This window comes from Ranitomeya imitator, chromosome 1 (genome assembly GCF_032444005.1).
Source record: "Ranitomeya imitator isolate aRanImi1 chromosome 1, aRanImi1.pri, whole genome shotgun sequence".
In the NCBI taxonomy this organism is placed as follows: Eukaryota; Metazoa; Chordata; class Amphibia; order Anura; family Dendrobatidae; genus Ranitomeya; species Ranitomeya imitator.
In genome coordinates this window covers 953,303,789-953,327,835 of record NC_091282.1, presented here as the reverse complement: position 1 = coordinate 953,327,835, position 24,047 = coordinate 953,303,789, and the positions used below count along the sequence as shown (strand labels likewise).

At 43.7% G+C, this 24,047-nt stretch overlaps 1 protein-coding gene across 2 annotated transcripts in view; it reads left to right on the top strand.

The window, feature by feature from the left end:
• The window catches only part of TBCK (TBC1 domain containing kinase), a 494,232-nt gene that overhangs the window by 9,629 nt on the left and 460,556 nt on the right, over nt 1–24,047 (top strand). For both annotated transcript variants that reach the window (XM_069743716.1, XM_069743717.1), the window contains exon 3: nt 19,532–19,604. In XM_069743716.1, the coding sequence (XP_069599817.1) occupies nt 19,532–19,604 (73 nt within the window). The remainder of the gene's footprint in view (nt 1–19,531; nt 19,605–24,047) is intronic.

Genomic DNA, 24,047 nt, shown 5'->3' with positions numbered 1-24,047 from the left:
CTGAGTCTGAGGCTCTTTATACATGAATAGTGTGCCCGCTGCCGCTTGGCTCCATAACAGCTGGTCTCCATGTAGCATAAGTGTCCACTTGTTTTCCTCTGTTTCCCATGTTACGAGGGATACACTTACACCACCTTTTCATTGCCTTGGAGAGCAGACATACTTGTAATCTGCTACAACACAACTTCTTCTAATTTCTTCTCCAGATGCTCGGCTTTTCATCACGTCTACAACACTAAGAACATATAATGTCCTCTGACCATTGTCTTTATTACTGGCTCAGTCACTTTCATGCTAATCGTGGTTCAGAAACCTCACACTGGATTACACGAGCTGAGAAAAGGGTTTGACCAGGAGTAAGTCAGCGATCTGGCTGTGTCCATCTGTCTGTAGACAGCCACATGCACTGCACAGAGGAGGAAACTGACGAGTATGACACATATCAACGTTACTTTGCTATTTTAGGAAGGGAGTAATGTCATTCAAGGGTTAAGTGCTGCATTATATTTGTTCTGTAATGTATCCTTTCTGTTGTGTGTCCTTCTTATAACAAACATTTTTGTGGGAATTTAAAAAAATGTTTTTAATTTACTATGTATCCCTATGTATAGATAATATAAAATCACTTCTTTCACATCCCTGAAGCACCTATAAATGGCCCATTTACCAAAGGATCACTTTTCATCCTGGATGAGCTGCACTACCTGAGCCATTTGTATGGGTTGTATAGTCTGTCTCATGCTACCACGAGTGTGAAAGCACAACCAACATTCAAAAGTGACCAAAACATCAGCCAGGAAGCACTGGTACTGAGATGGGTCTGTGGTCCCCACCTGCAGAACCAATCCTTTATTGAGTGTCTTGATAATTGCCAATAATTTCCATCTGTTGTATATTTAATTTGCACAACAGCATGTGAAATTGATTGTCAATCAGTGTTGCTTCCTAAGTGATCAGTTTGATTTCACAGAAGTTTGATTTACTGAGTTATATTATGTTGTTTAAGTGTTCCCTTTATTTTTTTTGAGCAGTGTATATCTATGTCTATATATACAGCTCTTGCCAAAATTAAGAGACCACTGCAAAATGTTCAGCTTGTCTGATTTTTCTCTTTATAGCTATATTTTGGAGTAAAATGTAAATTGTTCTTTTATTCTATAAACTTCTGACAACATGTCTCCCAAGTTCCAAGCAATACATTTTGTATTTTTTTTCTGACAAAGAAAAATGGTCAAAATAAAAAAAACAACCCAGTGCTATCAGACTTCACATAATGCAAAGAAAACAAGTTCCAGAATCATTTAGAAACAACAATACTAATGTTTTATCTCAGGAAGAGTTCAGAAATCAATATTTTGTGGAATAACCATGAATTTTAATCACAGCTTTCATGCGTCTTGGCATGCTTTCCACCAGTCTTTCACACTGCTTCTGGCACAATAATGTAAGCAGTTCTTTGTTTGATGGCTTGTGACTATCCATCATCCTTTTGATTACATTCCAGAGGTTTTAAATGGGGTTCAGGTCTGGAGATTGGGCTGCCCATGACAGGGTTTTGATTTGGTGGTCTCTTAATTTTTTCCAGAGCTGTACAGTAGAGGAAATAAGTATTTGATCCCTTGCTGATTTTGTAAGTTTGCCACTGACAAAGACATGAACAGTCTATAATTGTAAGGGTAGGTTAATTTTAACATTGAGAGTTACAATATCAAAAATAAAATCCAGAAAATCACATTCTATAAATTTTATTAATTTATTTGCATTTTGCAGTGAAAAAATAAGTATTTAATCCCCTACCAACCATTACGAGTTCTGGCTTCTACAGACCAGTTAGACGTTCCTAATCAACTCATTACCTGCATTAAAGACAGCTGTTTTACATAGTCACCTTTATGATTGACTCCTGTCCAAAGACTCAATTAATCAGTCAGACTCTAACCTCTACAACATGGGCAAGACCAGAGAGCTTTATAAGGATGTCAGGGACAAGATCATAGACCTGCACAAAGCTGGAATGGGCTACAAAACCATAAGTAAAACGCTGGGTGAGAAGGTACAACTGTTGGAGAAATGGAAGAAATTCAACATGACTGTCATTCAACATCGATCTGGGGCACAATGCAAAATCTCACCTCATGGGGTATCCTTCATCATGAGGAAGGTGAGAGATCAGCCTATAACTGCTTGTTAATGATCTCAAGGCAACTTGGACCACAGTCACCAAGAAAACCATTGGTAACATATTACACCGTAAAGGTTTAAAATCCTGCAGTGCCCGCAAGGTCCCCCTGCTCAAGAAGGTACATGAGCAGGCCCATCTAAAGTATGCCAATGAACAACTGGATGATTCTGTAAGTGATTGAGAGAAGGTGCTGTAGTCAGATGAGACAAAAATTGAGGTCTTTGGCATTAACTCAACTCGCTGTGTTTGTCATGTTATGTGTGTGTGTGTAGCCTATTCACTACTTCCATCTATCCCCCACTCCCTGACGATGGCTGGACCATCATTGTAAATGCATCATTGTAAATACACAACTATACTTTGTATCTCCCCACCTCATTGTAGATTGTAAGCTCTCACGAGCAGGGTCGTCTTATTTCGCTTTAATTATTGTACTGTTAACATTGTCACTTATGACTGTTGTGTTTGAAACTGTTAAACTTTAAAGCGCTGTGGAAATGCTGCCTATGACCCAAAGAACACCGTCCCCACTGTCAAGCATGGAGGTGGAAACGTTATGTTTTGGGGGTGTTTCACTGCTAAGGGACTACTTCACTGCATCAAAGGGAAAATGGATGGAGCCATGTACCGTACAATCTTGAGTGACAACATCCTTCACTCCGTCAGATCATTGAAAATAGATCTTGGCTGGGACTTCCAGCAAGACAATGACCCAAAACATACAGCCAAGGCAACAAAGAAGTGGCTCAAAAAGAAGCACATTAAGGTCATGGAGTGGCCTAGCCAGTCTCCAGACCTTAATCCCATAGAACACTTATGGAGGGAGTTGAAGCCCTGAGTTGCCAAGCGACAGCCTCAAAATCTTATTGATTTAGAAATGATCTGCAAAGAGGAGTGGACCAAAATTCCTCCTGACATGCGCGCAAACCTCATCAACTACAAATAATGTCTGACTGCTGTGCTTGCCAACAAGGCTTTTGCCATCAAGTATGAAGTCTGGTTTGCCAGAGGGATCAAATTTCTCTCTGCAAAATGCAAATTTATTTAATTTATACAATGTAATTTTCTGGATTTTATTTTAACCCCTTCATGACCCAGCCTATTTTGACCTTAAAGACCTTGCCGTTTTTTGCAATTCTGACCAGTGTCCCTTTATGAGGTAATAACTCAGGAACGCTTCAACGGATCCTAGCGGTTCTGAGATTGTTTTTTCGTGACATATTGGGCTTCATGTTAGTGGTAAATTTAGGTCAATAAATTCTGCGTTTATTTGTGATAAAAACGGAAATTTGGTGAAAATTTAGAAAATTTCGCAATTTTCACATTTTGAATTTTTATTCTGTTAAACCAGAGAGTTATATGACACAAAATAGTTAATAAATAACATTTCCCACATGTATACTTTACATCAGCACAATTTTGGAAACAAAATTTTTTTTGCTAGGAAGTTATAAGGGTTAAAATTTGACCAGCGATTTCTCATTTTTACAACGAAATTTACAAAACCATTTTTTTAGGGACCACCTCACATTTGAAGTCAGTTTGAGGGGTCTATATGGCTGAAAATACCCAAAAGTGACACCATTCTAAAAAATGCACCCCTCAAGGTACTCAAAACCACATTCAAGAAGTTTATTAACCCTTCAGGTACTTCACAGCAGCAGAAGCAACATGGAAGGAAAAAATGAACATTTAACTTTTTAGTCACAAAAATTATCTTTTAGCAACAATTTTTTTATTTTCCCAATGGTAAAAGGAGAAACTGAACCACGAATGTTGTTGTCCAATTTGTCCTGAGTACGCTGATATCTCATATGTGGGGGTAAACCACTGTTTGGGCGCACGGTAGGGCTTGGAAGGGAAGGAGCGCCATTTGACTTTTTGAATGAAAGATTGGCTCCACTCTTTAGCGGACACCATGTCACGTTTGGAGAGCCCCCGTGTGCCTAAAAATTGGCGCTCCCCCACAAGTGACCCCATTTTGCAAACTAGACCCCCCAAGGAACTTATCTAGATGCCTAGTGAGCTCTTTAAACCCTCAGGTGCTTCACAAATTGATCTGTAAAAATGAAAAAGTACTTTTTTTTCACAAAAAAATTCTTTTCGCCTCAATTTTTTCATTTTCACATGGGCAATAGGATAAAATGGATCATAAAATTTGTTGGGCAATTTCTCCCGAGTACGCCGATACCTCATATGTGGGGGTAAACCACTGTTTGGGCACACGGCAGGGCTCGGAAGGGAAGGCGCGCCATTTGACTTTTTGAATGGAAAATTAGCTCCAATTGTTAGCGGACACCATGTCGCGTTTGGAGAGCCCCTGTGTGCCTAAACATTGGAGCTCCCCCCACAAGTGACCCCATTTTGGAAACTAGACCCCCCAAGGAACTTATCTAGATGCATATTGAGCACTTTAAACCCCCAGGTGCTTCACAGAAGTTTATAACGCAGAGCCATGAAAATAAAATAAAAAAATTATTTCCTCAAAAATGATTTTTTAGCCTAGAACTTCCTATTTTGCCAAGGGTAATAGGAGAAATTGGACCCCAAATGTTGTTGTCCAGTTTGTCCTGAGTACGCTGATACCCCATATGTGGGGGTAAACCACTGTTTGGGCGCAAGGCAGGGCTCGGAAGGGAAGGCACGCCATTTGGCTTTTTAAATGGAAAATTAGCTCCAATCATTAGCGGACACCATGTCACGTTTGGAGAGCCCCTATGTGCCTAAACATTGGAGATCCCCCACAAATGACCCTATTTTGGAAACTAGACCCCCAAAGGAACTAATCTAGATGTGTGGTGAGGACTTTGAACCCCCAAGTGCTTCACAGAAGTTTATAACGCAGAGCCATGAAAATAAAATAAAAAAATTATTTTCTCAAAAATGATCTTTTAGCCTGCATTTTTTTATTTTCCCAAGGGTAACAGGAGAAATTTGACCCCAATATTTGTTGTCCAGTTTCTCCTGAGTACGGTGATACCCCATATGTGGGGGTAAACTACTGTTTGGGCACATGCCGGGGCTCGGAATTGAAGTAGTGACGTTTTGAAATGCAGACTTTGATGGAATGCTCTGCGGGCGTCACGTTGCGTTTCCAGAGCCCCTGATGTGGCTAAACAGTAGAAACCCCCCACAAGTGACCCCATTTTGGAAACTAGACCCCGAAAGGAACTTATCTAGATGTGTGGTGAGCACTTTGAACCCCCAAGTGCTTCATAGAAGTTTATAATGCAGAGCCGTGAAAATAATAAATACGTTTTCTTTCCTCAAAAATAATTATTTAGCCCAGAATTTTTTATTTTCCCAAGGGTTACAGGAGAAATTGGACCCCAAAAGTTGTTGTCCAGTTTCTCCTGAGTACGCTGATACTACATATGTGAGGGGAAACCACTGTTTGGGCACATGTCGGGGCTCAGAAGGGAAGTAGTGACTTTTGAAATGCAGACTTTGATGGAATGGTCTGCGGGCATCACGTTGCGTTTGCAGAGCCCCTGGTGTGGCTAAACAGTAGAAACCCCCCACAAGTGACCCCATTTTAGAAACTAGACCACCCAAGGAACTTATCTAGATATGTGGTGAGCACTTTAAACCCCCAAGTGCTTCACAGACGTTTACAACGCAGAGCCGTGAAAATAAAAAATCATTTTTCTTTCCTCAAAAATGATGTTTTAGCAAGCATTTTTTTATTTTCTCAAGGGTAACAGGAGAAATTGGACCCCAGTAATTGTTGCGCAGTTTGTCCTGAGTATGCTGGTACCCCATATGTGGGGGTAAACCACTGTTTGGGCACACGTCGGGGCTCGGAATTGAGGGAGCACCATTTGACTTTTTGAATACAAGATTGGCTGGAATCAATGGTGGCGCCATGTTGCGTTTGGAGACCCCTGAGGTGCCTAAATAGTGGAAACCCCTCAATTCTACCTCCAACACTAACCCCAACACACCCCTAACCCTAATCCCAACTGTAGCCATAACCCTAATCACAACCCTAATTCCAACCCTAACCCTAAGGCTATGTGCCCACGTTGCGGATTCGTGTGAGATTATTCAGCATCATTTTTGAAAAATCCGCGGGTAAAAGGCACTGCGTTTTACCTGCGGATTTTACGCAGATTTCCAGTGTTTTTTGTGCGGATTTCACCTGCGGATTCCTATTGAGGAACAGGTGTAAAATGCTGCGGAATCCGCACAAAGAATTGACATGCTGCGGAAAATACAACGCAGCGTTTCCGCGCTGTATTTTCCGCACCATGGGCACAGCGGATTTGGTTTTCCATAGGTTTACATGGTACTGTAAACCTGATGGAACGCTGCTGCGAATCCGCAGTGGCCAATCCGCTGCGGATCCGTAGCCAAATCCGCACCGTGTGCACATAGCCTAATTCTAAAGGTATGTGCACACGCTGCGTCAAATGCTGCGGATCCGCAGCAGTTTCCCATGAGTTTACAGTGCAATGTAAACCTATGGGAAACAAAAATTGCTGTACACATGCTGCAGAAAAACTGCACGGAAACGCAGCGGTTTACATTCTGCAGCATGTCACTTCTTTCTGCAGATTCCGCAGCGGTTTTACAATAGAAAATCGCAGTTGTAAAACCGCAGTGAAATGCGCAGAAAAAACGCGGTAAATCTGCCATAAATCCGCAGCGGAAAAATCCGCAGAGGACCAGAATACGTGTGCACATACCGAAACCCTAACCCTAGCCCTAACCCTAGCCCTAGCCCTAACTCAAAACCTAGCCCTAACCATAGCCCTAACCCTAACCCTATTCTAACATTAATGGAAAAAAAAAATTCTTTATTTTTTTAATGTCCCTACCTATGGGGGTGACAAAGGGGGGGGAGGGGTCATTTATTATTTTTTTTATTTTGATCACTGAGATATAATCTATCTCAGTGATCAAAATGCACTTTGGAACGAATCTGCCAGCCGGCAGATTCGGCGGGCGCACTGCGTATGCGCCCGCCATTTTGGAAGATGGCAGCGCCCAGGGAGAAGACGGACGGACCCTGGCAGGATCGGTAAGTATGATGGGGTGGTGGGGGAGCACGGGGGGGATCGGAGCATGGGGGGGAGAATCGGAGCGCGGGGGGGTGGAACGGAGCCCGGGGGGGTGGAACGGAGCCCGGGGGGGTGGATCAGAGTGCAGGGGGGGGTGATTGGAGCACGGGGGGGTGATTGGAGCACGGGGGGAGCGGACAAGAGCACGGGGGAGCGAAGCACAGGACGGAGGGGAGCCGGAGCAGTGTACCGGACAGATCGGAGGGCTGGGGGGGCGATCGGTGGGGTGGGTTGGGGCACATCAGTGTTTCCAGCCATGGCCGATGATATTGCAGCATCGGCCATGGCTGGATTGTAATATTTCACCAGTTTTAATAGGTGAAATATTACAAATCGCTCTGATTGGCAGTTTCACTGTCAACAGCCAATCAGAGCGATCGTAGCCACGGGGGGGGTGAAGCCACCCCCCCTGGACTAAACTACCACTCCCCCTGTCCCTGCAGGCTGGGTGAAATGGGAGTTAACCCTTTCACCCGATCTGCAGGGACGCGATCTTTCCATGACGTCACATAGGCGTCATGGGTCGGATTGGCACCGACTTTCATGACGCCTACGTGGCGTCATGGGTCGGGAAGGGGTTAATATTCTATCTCTCAATGTTAAAATTAACCTACCCTAAAAATTATAGACTGTTCAGCGCGGTGTACAGTAAAATCACACTGACAGGTTAGAATAGAATAGATAGAATAAATGTCTACACATAGTATAGGTATATAAACTCATATGAACTCTAGCGTGAGAAAATATTCCGAAGCATTCCTACACCGCAAGTCAACGAAGCTGCATTCCATTCATTCCCCAGTTTTTACCACCAGGGGTGGCTGCGTTATCAGGCTCCTGGTTTTAAATTTATTTAACCCCTTCAGATCTGTGGTGGTTGGGGGCAGATGTTTTTAGGTGGGGGGGGGGGGGGGGCGGGGAGGGGGGCAATAATTATGGTACCCATAGAAGTGGAGCCGCATATTCATGACTAAAAATGAGCGGTAACTGTGACCGCTCAATACAGCAAGAAGATTCAGCGCCGGGACTGCAGGGACCGCGCCGGGAGCAGGTAAGTATATGGGGAGCGCAGCGCTGCGCGATATTTACCTGCTCCTCGTTCCAGTGTGGCTCCGTCTTCAGCGTCCTCTGGCAGTGACGCTCAGGTCGGAGGGCGCGGTGACGTAGTCAGTGCGCACCCTCTGCTGAGCGTCAGTGCTGGTGACGGAGCCGCACGAGGAGCAGGTAAATATTGAAAGCGCCGGCGTCCTGAGCAAGAGAGGTGAGTATTTGATTTTTCTTTTTTTATTGCAGCAGCAGCAGCAGCAGCATTATATATGGCACAGCTTTATATGGAGCATCTATGGGGCCATAATGAACGGTGCAGAGCATTATATATGGCACAGCTTTATATGGAGCATCTATGGGGCCATAATGAACGGTGCAGAGCATTCTATATGGCACAGCTTTATATGGAGCATCTATGGGGCCATAATGAACAGTGCAGAGCATTATATTTGGCACAGCTTTATATGGAGCATCTATGGGGCCATAATGAACGGTGCAGAGCATTATATATGGCACAGCTTTATATGGAGCATCTATGGAGCCATAATGAACGGTGCAGAGCATTATATATGGCACAGCTTTATATGGAGCATCTATGGGGCCATAGTGAACGGTGCAGAGCATTAGATATGGCACAGCTTTATATGGAGCATCTATGGGGCCATAATCAACGGTGCAGAGCATTCTATATGGCACAACTTTATAAGGAGCATCTATGGGGCCATAATGGACGGTGCAGAGCATTCTATATGGGGCACAGCTTTATATGGAGCATCTATGGGGCCATAATCAACGGAGCAGAGCATTATATGTGGGGCACAGCTTTATATGGAGCATCTATGGGGCAATAATGAACGGTATGGAGCATCTATTTTTATTTTTGAAATTCACCGATAGCTGCTGCATTTCCTACCCTCACTGATATATGTATATATGACTGTATATATGTTTTCAATATTTGAGCCCATGGATCCATTATATGTCCATTTTGCAAGCTGGCAAAAAAAATTCCGCCATACGGATGACACACGGATAATTTTTTGATAAAAAATCGCATCCTCGCATTGAATACAGATCACTGTTCAGGAAACTTTTTCTGTGTATCTTGGCTGTAAAAACGGACCGCATTTTTATACGTTAGGTCTGACCCTGGCCTTAAACAGTAGGTGACCCCCACGTACTGTAGATTGAAAGCTGAGTGGCCGTAATCTAGAAACGGAGAGGATAGCTGATTTTTGTAGGATCTGTCTCTCCAAATTTATGCTCTATTTCAGCTGCAGAAACCTCCATCCATTGGAAATCTTCTGATATGTGGTGGTTCCAGGGGGAACAAAGATGTCTACACTACGGTACCACTTTAAGTAAGCAGAGCTTATATCAAATTTACCATGAGGATGAAAAAATTGCTCTAGAATCCTGTCTTTTTGAACGTTTTCCTAGTTTCAGCCTTGTACTTGCGAGGCTGAGAATGTCAGATAATGGTCAGTACAGTAGGTAAGGGGTCTTCATTGTGTGACTCCCCTGGACTACTCTTACCACTGGTTGCCGTGTTCAGCCCTGACACAATTGCGATGTTACAACACACTTTTTGCCTTTTGCTTTCAAGAGCTTAAAAGTTATGAACTGTTTAAAAGTAATAATGGGGACAAGGGATTGTTCCAATATCCTAGCCATAAATACTGCTTAGCGCACGTGTACAGTATCTGCAGATCTCTACTATTGCCCGCCTCTGATTTAGATCCACACATCAGATACGATGAGAATAAGTAGAGCAAGAGCAGAACAAGATGTACAGTACGTTACGTAGCGGCCAAGGCATTCTCGTTATATGTATAAATATGTTTTATGTGTTCCTATTGTAATAATAGCCACTCAGGTCCCATTTCTAAATTCAGACATTTCTTTCATCACCGTCTTATAGCATCCTACAAATATCTTTTTTATTAGAAATTGCATTTGGAAGCGTTTAAAACTTCCTTCTGCCCAAATAATAAATCCTGCATGTGTTTCATGAATTCTCTTGTGAGGACGCTATGTCACTTCTTAGAGCAGCAGTTGGTGCTTCAGAGCTCTTATTCTTCCTACTGTAACCTGCAGGTTGAAATCTATAGTCGCCAGCTTTGGACACTATGGAGATTTTTATTTGTAACCCCAGTTATAAGCTCTTAGACGGAGCGACACATCACAGCAAAAAAGAGTGATCGCTCTAAAACATATTACCATGAGCAAGCACTCACTCAAAAGAATTGTCCACACATCCACTATTGTCACTGAAGTGCATGGAAGGTATATTTTTTGCTTGTATTGTATACATTTTTGTAGTATCGGGTGTGATTGGTGAGTGTATTTAATTAGTTAGACAATGTGTACTGTGAATTTACCCCTGATGAAGCTTCACTGCAGCGATACGCATGTAGATTTCTCTCTTCCATTGAGGCTATAGGAATGAGTTCTATTATTCGATACTATCTTTGTTGCCCTTTTTGGGGATCCTACATATATTATTTGTTATTACTTTATATTGATTTATTTATCCTTTATCTCTGGGTAGGACTACTTTATCCATTTATACATTTATTTCTGTTGCCACACATCTCATTTTCCACTTTTGACCACCAGCACAGCGCCGGGGACAGACAGCGGTAGGTAAGTATGTAGCGTTTGCTTTTTTTACTTTTACGCTGGTAACCAGGGTAAACATCGGGTTACTAAGCGCGGCCCTGCGCTTAGTAACCCGATGTTTACCCTGGTTACCGGGGACCTCGGGATCGTTGGTCGCTGGAGAGCTGTCTGTGTGACAGCTCTCCAGCGACCAAACAGCGACGCTGCAGCGATCCGGATCGTTGTCGGTATCGCTGCAGCGTCGCTAAAGTGTGACGGTACCTTTACATAGTGTACAGCTTGTTTCTAATGAACTCAGCCTCCAGAGCCTGGCTAAGCTTGAGCAATAGTTACATTCCTGGAGAGGAGTTAACACCTAAAATACCCTTCAGCTCTCTCTAGACCATTGATTTCTGTATTGCAGATAGCTTAACCGCTCCCTCCCACTCCAGATCAGCTCCTAACAGGACTCTTATCAGTCTTATCACATTCCCTTGGCACCCAGCATCAGCAGTTCCCAGAGCAATTATCCTAATCATGGCACTCACTCTCCAGAACTGTGTCCTTATTCTAATGCTCTGATATCTCTATATGTAAATGTAAAGACTCCAGAAGAAGCACTGACAGACAGTTACAACAGAATGACCAGTACTGTCACTCAAGGAATAGCACCTACCCTACAAAGCAACAAGAAAGAAATGAGACTGCAAAGCTGTAAGCTGCAAGAGACAACTTGAGAAGTTATGTATGGTATCCCAGAACTGTATTTTGGGTCTTTCAGAACTGAAGTCACCTTGCTAACTACGTCTGCTTATATCTTGCTTTTGTAATGGCACTGCAGTCTTCACACTGTACTCATTATAGTAAGCGTGTCTATAGGCCGGCTTGTTGACTGTTCCCTGAGGGAATTAGACGAATTGGCAATGTGTAGGTAAGTATAAAAAATGATAGGAAAGGTATAACATTTAAAGGTTACGATGGGATCCATCTGATAGTATTGTTGTGAGAGCATGACTGGTGCAGATCAGGGCTGTGGAGTCGGAGTTAGTTTTGGTTGGAGTCGGAGTCGGTAGAAATGTACCGACTCCGACTCCAGCTTTGGTGTGCGTCTTCCAAGCATCTCACAGCTGCTACTCAGAAGAGGAAGACTGTAAGAAGTATTATCCTTTCAACAAACTTTGCATCAGTTAACTGTGAGTACATGAGGAATAACAGAATTTAATTTCGAAAAATATTTGGATCACAAGGACCGTGCAAAGCGTTCCCGCATAGAAGAGTCATCCCCATCAAAGAACACATCAGTACATTTCAGCAGAATTTTTCATGAGCACTAAAAGAAACTGAGAAATTTGACCGTTCATCAAAAATAACAGTGCAACAAGCGATTCCTCTGTATCCTGACATCGTCAGAGATGTTGCCCGAGTGGTTACTGCTTTGCCACCAACCCAAGTTAGTGTAGAGAGGTTGTTCTCTGCTCTCAAAATAATTACCGTATATACTCGAGTATAAGCCGACCCGAGTATAAGCCGACCCCCCTAATTTTGCCACAAAAAACTGGGAAAACTTATTGACTCGAGTATAAGCCTAGGGTGGAAATGCAGCATTTACCGGTGAATTTCAAAAATAAAAATAGATCATTATTTCCCCATTGCTGTGCCATATAGTGCTCTGCACCGTTCATATTTCCCCATAGGTGTGAACCATATAGTGCTCTGCACCGTTCATTGTGCCCCCTAGCTGTGCCATATACGGTGCTCTGCACCGTTCATTGTGCCCCATAGATGTGCCATATACGGTGCTCTGCACCGTTCACTGTGCCCCATAGCTGTGCTGTGCCATATACGGTGCTCTGCACCGTTCACTGTGCCCCATAGCTGTGCCATATACGGTGCTCTGCACCGTTCACTGTGCCCCATAGCTGTGCTGTGCCATATACGGTGCTCTGCACCGTTCACTGTGCCCCATAGCTGTGCCATATACGGTGCTCTGCACCGTTCACTGTGCCCCATAGCTGTGCTGTGCCATATACGGTGCTCTGCACCGTTCACTGTGCCCCATAGCTGTGCCATATACGGTGCTCTGCACCGTTCACTGTGCCCCATAGCTGTGCTGTGCCATATACGGTGCTCTGCACCGTTCACTGTGCCCCATACATAGCTGTGCTGTGCCATATACGGTGCTCTGCACCGTTCACTGTGCCCCATAGCTGTGCTGTGCCATATACGGTGCTCTGCACCGTTCACTGTGCCCCATAGCTGTGCTGTGCCATATACGGTGCTCTGCACCGTTCACTGTGCCCCATAGCTGTGCTGTGCCATATACGGTGCTCTGCACCGTTCACTGTGCCCCATAGCTGTGCTGTGCCATATACGGTGCTCTGCACCGTTCACTGTGCCCCATAGCTGTGCTGTGCCATATACGGTGCTCTGCACCGTTCACTGTGCCCCATAGATGTTCCACATAAATTTGTGCCGCCGCTGCCGCAATAAAGAAAAAAAAACACATACTCACCTCCCTTGATTGCAGCTCCCGGCGTCTCGTTCCGGCGCCTCCATCTTCCCGGCGTCTCTGCTCTGACTGATCAGGCAGAGGGCGCCGCGCACACTGTATGCGTCATCGCGCCCTCTGCCTGAACAGTCAGAGAGCAGAGACGCCGGGAAGATGGATCGGCGCCCGGCGGCTGGAACGAGGACAGGTGAATATGCTATACTTACCTAGTCCTGGCGATCCTCGCGCTGTCCCCTCCTGTCTTCGGTGCCGCAGCTTCTTTCTCTATCAGCGGTCACCGGCACCGCTGATTAGAGAAATGAATAAGCGGCTCCGCCCCTATGGGAGGTGGAGCCGCTTATTCATTTCTGTAATGAGCGGTCCCACGTGACCGCTGAAGAGAGGAAGAAACTGCAGCGCCGAAGCCCGTGGGACGGCAGGGACAGCGCGAGGATCGCTGGGACTAGGTAAGTATACCCCAGCGCCCTCACCCCCTCACCCGCCGACCCCACCGCTACCGTGACTCGAGTATAAGCCGAGGGGGGCACTTTCAGCCCTAAAATTTGGGCTGAAAATCTCGGCTTATACTCGAGTATATACGGTAGATCAGATTTGAGGGCATCCATGAAGGAGGATCTGACAGAGGCAATACTTTTTCTGAGGACTAATTTATAGATTTCTTCTTATTAACTGCATAACAGTGTTTATTGCATATTTACTTACAAGAGTTTATGAAAGTTTATAAAAGCTATTTGCTATATTCTAATTGTATTCTAATAAATAAAGTTTTTGCTCTAAGTGGTCTGATTACTTATATGATGGTGAGAAACTGAATAAGCACGATGTTAATATTTGACAACAGTAAATTTATTGTTACGAATTGGCCATTTATGAAGGAGTCGGAGCCGGAGTCGGAATCGGAACCTGATAAAATCCAGGAGTCGGAGTCGCAACTGTGGCTTACCGACTCCACAGCCCTGGTGCAGATGGAGCCCCTGAGGGCAGTTCGGCTGACTGATTTAATTATTTTTAAAATCTTCTCCCAACTCCAGCAAAAGTTACCTGCCATTTAAAGATACCTGTCAGCTGAACATTTTTTTTCGGTTGACCATAATACCCCCCAACTTCTGCATACACATGCATACCCTGAAACCTGAAAGATCTGGAGAAGATCTGTATGGAGGAATGGACCAAAATCCCTGCTGCAGTGTGTGCAAACTTGGTGAAGAACTACAGGACGCATCTGACCTCTGTAATTACAAACAAAGGTTTCTGCACCAAATATTAAATCTTGTTTTTCTATTGTATCAAATACGTATTTCATGTAATAAAATGCAAATTAATTATGTAAAAATCATACTATCAGATTTTCTTGAATTGTTTCTAGATTCTGTCTCTCACAGTTGAAGTGTACCCACGATAAAAATGACAGACCTCTCCACTCTTTGTAGGTGGGAAAACTTACAAAATCCACAGTGTATCAAATGCTTATTTTCCCCAATGTATATGTATGTATATATTATAATATATATATATACAGTATATATATATATAATAGTTATACAGTTTGTCTACAATTGATCTCTTTTTGGTGGTATGATGATAAGGTATTTAATATGTCCCTAAGAAGGTCTGTATATCATCCATTGTGTAATTTTGTGTGCCGTCATTACCCTTCCTGGTAATAGGTTTTATGTATTCCCCGAAGACGATGTGCAATGACGGTATAAAACCCCAATTCCATGCAGCGTCCAAACGTTCTGATTTTAATGTCGGATTAGGTCATCAGTATGGAAAAAACATGTTCTCAATAGAAACACTTGAGAATATGTCACTATCTGTCCTGACGAAAATAACACATCCAAGTGTGCGAGTTATAGACTGCGCGCGGCGAAATTCCCAGCGTTTTGTGGGGCTGGAGGGACCTGTAAAGGTCCTGTGTCTGGGCTGCGATAGAGCCACGCTAGCTGCCGAGAGCGGCCAGGGCTGACGTGAGTTCCTTCTCTCTGGGAATGAAATCTAGTAAATTACCTGTAGTAAAACCTTTCATAGGAGCATAGATTTCCCAGATTTCGGCGTGTGGACATCTCAGGATGTGAGGATGACCTATGTTACTCCTAATCCATGTCTTGAAGTCCTTCTGTGGTTAGGGGAGTTGTCTTGAGTAAAATAACAGAGGGTGTCTGGTTTTGTTATTGTTTCTTTACCCTCCGTATGTCCTGAGCCATGGTCTGTTCACAGAGGGCCACATAGATGAGTGTACATGGAGTACGTGGAATTAGTAGTCCAGACTCCGCAGCAATGTTGTCATCTCCTGCCATGTTAGCGGTGCGAGCCCTGGAAATACATTAGGGCAGCCAGCCCCCTAGAATGCATTAATCGCCTGCTTACATAGGTGATTAAGGTGCCAGACCATTAAAAGTGATGGGAACAGAGCCTTTCATTGGATTTCCAAAATTGCTGCATAGTTTTAAAAAACCATTGAACCCTGAAATGACCGCATGCTTTTCTGTCCACCTGGCAATTGAACCGCCATGACGCTTTTATTTCTTGAGATACTAACATCATTTTTACAGTTTGTGATATAACATATGGAATGTGTGCAAAATTAAAAAAAAAAAGTGTGTATTTTTTAATTCTTTAAATTAACCAACTCACTTTATAGTTTGAAAACTGTTTGTGTTGTTTTTTTTTTCTCATTGTTTTTTGCATATTCTCTTACTTTTGTATGTATTGTATTTCAGCAAAGTGTTTTGGTGCAGTGCAACGCACATGTACTTTTCTAATTTTTTTTTTTTTTTTTTTTATTGTCCCCATTTTCCAAGAGTCATAACATTTTTATTGTGTTTTCTTTATTTTTTATTTATTTAATAATAAACAAACAAAAAAGGTTGAGGTTTTTTTTGTCATGTCCTGAGAACCATAACATTTTTTTTTCTGCTCTCGTTCACATGCTGCATTTTACATTATCTGCAAAGTGAAAAAGATTTCTGAAATCTTCTGCACAAGCTCCTTATTTTTTTCTTTGCAGCTTTGAACCATCAAAGACGTTTTTCACACTCTTCAGATATGTGCAAACGTTGACTATTTGCCAAAAAAAAAAATTGCTGCTAGAACCAGTGTTAGCAAGAGAATCGCTCCTTAAAATACATATAATTTTGATGCATTTATTTCCTGTTCATTTGAATGGGTGAAAAACAATGCAAAAAGTTTGAAAGAATTGACACGCTGCAGATTTGATAAGAAATTAACACTTTAAGGTTCAAATCTGCAAGAAAAAATAAGCAGCATGTGCTGGAGACTTCAGAAATCTCATTCTCCTTGCTGGTACTGTCTTTTCCACGACCGTAATGTGCGGAGAAAAAACACAAAAAATGTCAGCGTATGAAAATTCCTTGAGGGATTATTTGACAAACTTTATTCTTTATTTACTCTTTTGAAATACATGAAACATTTTTATATCACTTTGTATTGCATCTTTTCAGAGGAGAGGTGACTTATAGCAATTCTGGCATTTCTGTCTTTTCGCATGAGGGAATCGCAGCACAGGTGTGGAGAAAACAGATAACTTAATATCTCCGTTGTCGTTGACTGTGGTAATAGGAGTGCACTCTGATGGCATCCAAGTGCAGTCCGATGTTCCACAATCCTCCGTAGACTTTTATTGGTGCCCGAGATCTGGTCATCAGATGCCCCAGCAGCATGCTCTAGTTGTAGCACTGCCTCATAGTATAACACTGGGTCGAGTGCTATCCGATAAAACATAAGATCGTATTCTGTTATACCCCAGTGTGAGCGAGCCCTTACAGACCGCATCTTGCAGCCGATACCTGATATATAAAGCAGGTCCAGCTCTTGAGTCCTATGCGACCAATGTGACATACGTCGAGAATGGGGATCTTTTTATTTTTTTCAGGATCAGCACTAGACAAGAGGTGTAACAAGTTCAATCAGGAGACTAAAGATTTATGATACCGTATATACTCGAGTATAAGCCGACCCCCCTAATTTTGCCACAAAAAACTGGGAAAACTTATTGACTCGAGTATAAGCCTAGGGTGGAAATGCAGCATTTACCGGTGAATTTCAAAAATAAAAATAGATCATTCTTGCCCCATAGCTGTGCCATATAGTGCTCTGCACCGTTCATTATTGCCCCATAGCTGCCATATAGTGCTCTGCATGTTCATTATTGCCCCATAGCTGTGCCATATAGTGCTCTGCACCGTTCATTATTGCCCCATAGCTGTGCCATATAGTGCTCTGCACCGTTCATTATTGCCCCATAGCTGTGCCATATAGTGCTCTGCACCGTTCATATTTCCCCATAGCTGTGCCATATAGTGCTCTGCACCATTCATACTGCCCCATAGCTGTGCCATATAGTGCTCTGCACCGTTCATATTTCCCCATAGCTGTGCCATATAGTGCTCTGCACCGTTCATATTTCCCCATAGCTGTGCCATATAGTGCTCTGCACCGTTCATATTTCCCCATAGCTGTGCCATATAGTGCTCTGCACCGTTCATATTGCCCCATAGCTGTGCCATATAGTGCTCTGCACCGTTCATATTTCCCCATAGCTGTGCCATATAGTGCTCTGCACCATTCATTATTGCCCCATAGCTGTGCCATATAGTGCTCTGCACCGTTCATATTGCCCCAAAGCTCTGCCATATAGTGCTCTGCACCGTTCATATTGCCCCATAGCTCTGCCATATAGTGCTCTGCACCGTTCATATTTCCCCATAGCTCTGCCATATAGTGCTCTGCACCGTTCATATTTCCCCATAGCTCTGCCATATAGTGCTATGCACCATTCATATTGCCCCATAGCTCTGCCATATAGTGCTCTGCACCGTTCATATTTCCCCATAGCTGTGCCCCATATAGTGCTCTGCACCGTTCATATTGCCCCATAGCTCTGCCATATAGTGCTCTGCACCGTTCATACTGCCCCATAGCTGTGCCATATAGTGCTCTGCACCATTCATATTGCCCCATAGCTCTGCCATATAGTGCTCTGCACCATTCATATTTCCCCAAATATGCTGCTGCAATAAAAAAAAATAAAAATTCCATACTCACCTCTCTTGCTTGCAGGTCCCGGCGACTCTCCGCTCCGACTGATCAGGCAGAGGGGGCCGCGCACACTATATGCGTCATCGCGCCCTCTGACCTGCACAGTCAGTGCAGATAGATGCCGGGAAGATGGAGCGGCGCCCGGCGGCTGGAACGTGGACAGGTAAATATGACATACTTACCTGGTCCCAGCGTCCCGCTCCTTCCCCCGTACAGCTGTCTTCGGTGCCGCAGCTTCTTCCTCTATCAGCGGTCACCGGCACCGCTGATTAGAGAAATGAATATGTGGCTCCACCCCTATGGGAGGTGGAGCCGCTTATTCATTTCTCTAATGAGCGGTCCCACGTGACCGCTGAACAGTGGAAGAACTGCAGTACCGAAGACCGTGGGACAGGCAGGGGGAGCGCTAGGATCACTGGAAGCAGGTAAGTATGCCTCAGCCCCCTCACCCGCCGACCCTGCCACCCACCATGACTCGAGTATAAGCCGAGAGGGGCACTTTCAGCCCAAAAATTTGGGCTGAAAATCTCGGCTTATACTCGAGTATATACGGTATATAATATCTTGGATTTACTGGAAGAATGCCGTGTTCTTTATTTTTCTGTATTACTATTTTGGATAGAATTTCAGGGTAATCTAATAATCCAGAAATCCTTGGATGTCCTCCTATCGGAATATTACTTTTTGTGAGAAAACTTTCCTAACTCAGTCTGTTTTCAACATAAAACCGATTGAGGGATTAGCCCTAGAGAAATATGTTGTGCTTTCTTTTCTGACATCCTTCGCTTTTTGATCCCACACTTGCACATGATTAATGGAAATTCCTGATTAAATACTCCTGAGGAAGCAGTGAATCTCCATATTTGGATCTCATGAAATGCATATAAAACTTGTCATATAATCCATCTGTGACATCAAATTTAGATATTGCGACCTGTCTACCACCAATTTTTGTTCCTCATTTTCTAGATCAGTAGGACTGTGCGTTTTCCTTCTGTCCACTTGCATTAACCCTATACAGTTTCAGTCCACTTTAACGTTTGATTTATTCTCTTCTTGCCTCTCCAGAGAGACTGGTAGTTGTAGCTGAACACTATGAAAAAAGTCTTGAAGATTTGCTGCAGGGCAGGAAGCCTGTGAGGTAACGTCTCCATCCAGGACATCGACATTTGTAAAATTGTCAAGCAAAACCAGATGGGCAGACTGCAACATGTTTGTGTATAACGGGCACATCGTTAGTATTGGTCTATGTATAATATGGCCATCTTTGTACAACCTTTCGCCCACACATGCTCTGCTTTTAGCTCTTCAGTTGCTGTAATCAGTAGTCAATGATTAGAAAACGACCTAGATCCGTTATGGTGATGAAAGGCAAAACTGTGAGATCTTGTCTGTTCTAGTGTCCATAAAATAGTAATGCAGAATAGCACGGTACTACACACAAAATAGAATATTACTAGTCAATTCTTGTGACATGTGGCACTTGTTTTCACATTCTATTATAAGTACCGTATTTGCGTTTGTGAATTTTTGCCCTTTATCTTGTTGTGATTTTAACTTTTGACATAAGCTGGGTTTACACTGCCCAATCAGTCATTGAAAAGCCTGTAATGGCCGTCCGGACTTCCATGCACACAGAATTTTCTGTAATAGAGTGTTCTGTTCGCGGTGAAAAGTATGCTCTCAGATTTTTCATATCTGTCATGCGGTTCCAAAAATACAGTATATACTCGAGTATAAACCGACCTGAGTATAAGCCGACCCCCCTAATTTTGCCACAAAAAAACTTGGAAAACTTAATGACTCAAGTATAAGCCTAGGGTGTGAAATGCAGCAGCTACCGGTAAATGTCAAAAGTAAAAATAGATACCAATAAAAGTAAAACTAATTGAGACATCAGTAGGTTAAGTGTTTTTGAATATCCATATTGAATCAGGAGCCCCATATAATGCTCCATAAAGTTTATGATGGCCCCATAAGATGCTCCATATTAAAATATGCCCCATATAATGCTCCATAAAGTTTATGATGGCCCCATAAGATGCTCCATATTAAAATATGCCCCATACAATGCTCCATAAAGTTTATGATGGCCCCATAAGATGCTCCATATTAAAATATGCCCCATATAATGCTGCATAAAGGTTAATAATGGCCCCATAAGATGCTCCATAGACACATTTGCCCAATATAATGCTGCACAAATGCTGATTATGGCCCCATAAGATGCTCCATACAGACTCTTGCCCCATATACCATAATGCTCCACAAACGTAAATTATGGCCACATAAAGACCCTTGCCCCATATAGTGCTGCACAAACGTTATGGCCCCATACAGACACTTGGCCCATATAGTGCTGTGTAATAGTATGCAGGTACTCAGTATGTCACCACGGAACAGACAGACCAACAGTTGAGGGGTTTAATAACAGTAATAAGGTTCTCCTCGCAGGGAGGAAGCAATGGAAAATAACTGGCAATAAAATAGTGCAAAAATATGGGAGTCAAACAGTGTAACAGAACTAAGCAGGATTTTCTTGAGAAAAGGACACTTATCAGTCTGATGAGGACTTGCTTGAAGGGTCGTCTTCTCCAACGTAGGCGCCGAGAAACAGCGGCACTTGTCGTCCTTCTGTTGTCTGTGGGCTGAGTAGTCTCTAGGAGCCTGCTGCTTGGGGATTCGGGAGTTAATATGATATGCACAGGCTCTGAGTCTTTAGCTTTTACAGCACAGCCAGGAATCTGGGGCTCTGCACTGTTAAGTCTCTGTACCAGGAATCAGGGGGTCGCAGTCTCTATACGGGCCGATGTCTCTACATAGGTCTCAAAGCGCCCCTCACCAGTCACAGCAGAGTCCGCTTTCAGGTACTCACAAGATGCAGTCTGTCTGGGCAATCTCCCTGTATCTGTCCTCTGACCGGGAGATTTCTCTCTCTGCAGGAGCGCAGCTGCACCCTGCTCTGATCTCTGCTCACGCTGCTCTGTCCCTTGCCTGCGTGACTTTCCCGCCCTCTGCCTGGCTTTCTTCCTGTACCAGTCTCTAAGTCTGTCCCCTGGGGAACCTGCAGCACAGCTCAATGGCTCCAGGCACAGAGCCGAGAAGGTAACCACCCCCAGACTCTCATTGTGCTTCACCTCCTTACAGCTGCACAAACATTATGGCCCCATACAGATACTTGCCCCATATAGTGCTCCACAAACGTTGATTATGGCCCCATACAGACACTTGCCCCATATAGTGCTGCACAAACGTTATGGCCCCACAAGATGCTCCATACAGACACTTGCCCCATTTGCTGTTGCTGCGATAAAAAAAAAAAAAAAAATCACATACCTCTCCGTCGCTCAGGTCCCCGGCACTTTCAATATTCACCTGCTCCTCGTTTCGGCACCGCTCCATCTTCAGCGTCTTCTGCACTGACGTTCAGGCAGAGGGCACACACTAACCATGTCACCGCGCCATCTGACCTGAGCGTCACTACTTAAGACAGAGCGGCGCCTGAACGGGGAGCAGGTGAATATTGCACAGCGCTCCCTTCCCCGTTATACTTACCTGCTCCTGGCACGGTGCAGTTCCTGCTTTCCGGCGCCGCAGATTCATCCTGTACTGATGTGTACATGTACATGTTAATCCAATTGACCTAAAGCTAAAACCAGCTTGGTCACATTCCGTAGAATAATCATAACAATGGCTTTTGTTGTTATGATCATCCTGTACTGAGCAGTCACTGTTACCGCTCATTACAGTAATGAATATGCGGCTCCACCTCCTTTAGAGGTGGCCATGTGACCGCTCAGTACAGGAAGAAGCTGGGGCGCCAGGGAGCCGGGGACCTGCAGGGACCGCGCCAGGAGCAGGTGAGTATAATTGACAGCCCCCGCTCCCCCTCCCCTGCCGACCCCTGGGTATGACTCAAGTATAAGCCGAGAAGGGGACTTTCAGCCCAAAAAATGGGCTGAAAATCTCTGCTATACTCGAGTATATACAGTATGTTTTTTTTTTTTTTAATTTAGTATTAATATTTTGGTCTTTACCAGGGGGGTGTTGGCCATAGGGCAATAGTGCAAAAAAAGCTCGAATAAAATCCTATGAGTTATACTCCCTTGGTAAAGGTAAAAAAATTGCCGAAATATTATGGCCCATGTATCTGGCACCATATGATGTAAAAATTGGAATAAAATAGAAGTAAAAACAGGCCAATTTTGACCTGGAGACTGGTCCTCTTTAAGCCAGCTTACAAATCATCTCACCTGACCAATGCGCGTTCTGCTCATTGGACTTGTGATTTCCAGCCTGCTTAGACAGGATGATTTGTCAAGAAACTAGCGCTCCTAACAACACTCATTGCCAAATATTCAAAAGAGCAGAGCACCGCCATTGGCTGTCAGAAATAAACAATGCTGAAAACAATACCGCTTAGGTTCAATTACCCAAATCTTCAGGTGCAGAACAATAAAACAACCAATTGGTTGGAGGCTGGCATCCCCAAAGGTAACGTTAAATGCGGGCATTGTTCATTCTGTTTGCAACACAAGGTCGGCAGCTCTCTTTCTATAGGAACAGTTATACACCATGTACGAGATTTTATAACATCTAAGACCAATTTTGTTGTATACACATTGTTTTGTCCTTGTAGGTTCTTTTACGTTGGAAAAACTATACATCCTATGTTTTAGATTTAGGGAGCATTGTAATTCTATCCTCGTCGGTAAAGGGGTCCCATGACTAATGAAACACATCAGGGAGTCACATGAAGGAAATCCCCGAGTACTCTTTCGCTGGATTAGAAAAAGTGACACTACCTCCACAGGGTGGTGACCTGTTATGATCTGGTGGCCTAGGAGCAGCATGAGACGTACTCTGGAGAAGGTGATACCTGTACTGACCGCAGACCCTGAACTTAGCACCGCAACTAGAAGTAGCCGTGGGATGTACCTAACACTCCCTAGACACCTCGACACAGCCTAAGAACTAACTTCCCCTAAAGATAGAAACGGAAAACTATCTTGCCTCAGAGAAAATTCCCAAAGGATAGACAGCCCCCCACAAATATTGACTGTGAAAGGAGAGGGAAATGACAAACGCAGACTGAAATCAGGATTTAGCAAAGGAGGCCATTCTAGCTAAAAAGAATGGATAGGACAGAGTACTATGCGGTCAGTATTAAAACACTAGAAAATATCCACCACAGAAAATACAAAATCTCCACATCTGACTAAAGACATGGAGGGTATATCTGCATCTCCAGAGATACTGCTTGGCTTAAAAAATCCTTACACAGACAAAGCTGGAAAAGACAAAACATGGAAATACTCTGAACCATAAGGTCCACAGCATGTGGACTGCAAAAACAAAGCCAGAACTTATCTTTGTTGAAATGAACAGCAGAACAGGAAAGACCAGGTAGGAATGTGAATCCTCCAAAAACAATGGACAACTGGCACTGACTAAAGGATCAAGCAAGACTAAATAGCCCAGTCCAGATTGCAATAAGCGGACACACCTGATAAATGCTGCGATCCAAAGACAGCAGCACTACCACTCTTAACCACCGGAGGGAGCCCAAGAGCAGAATTCACAA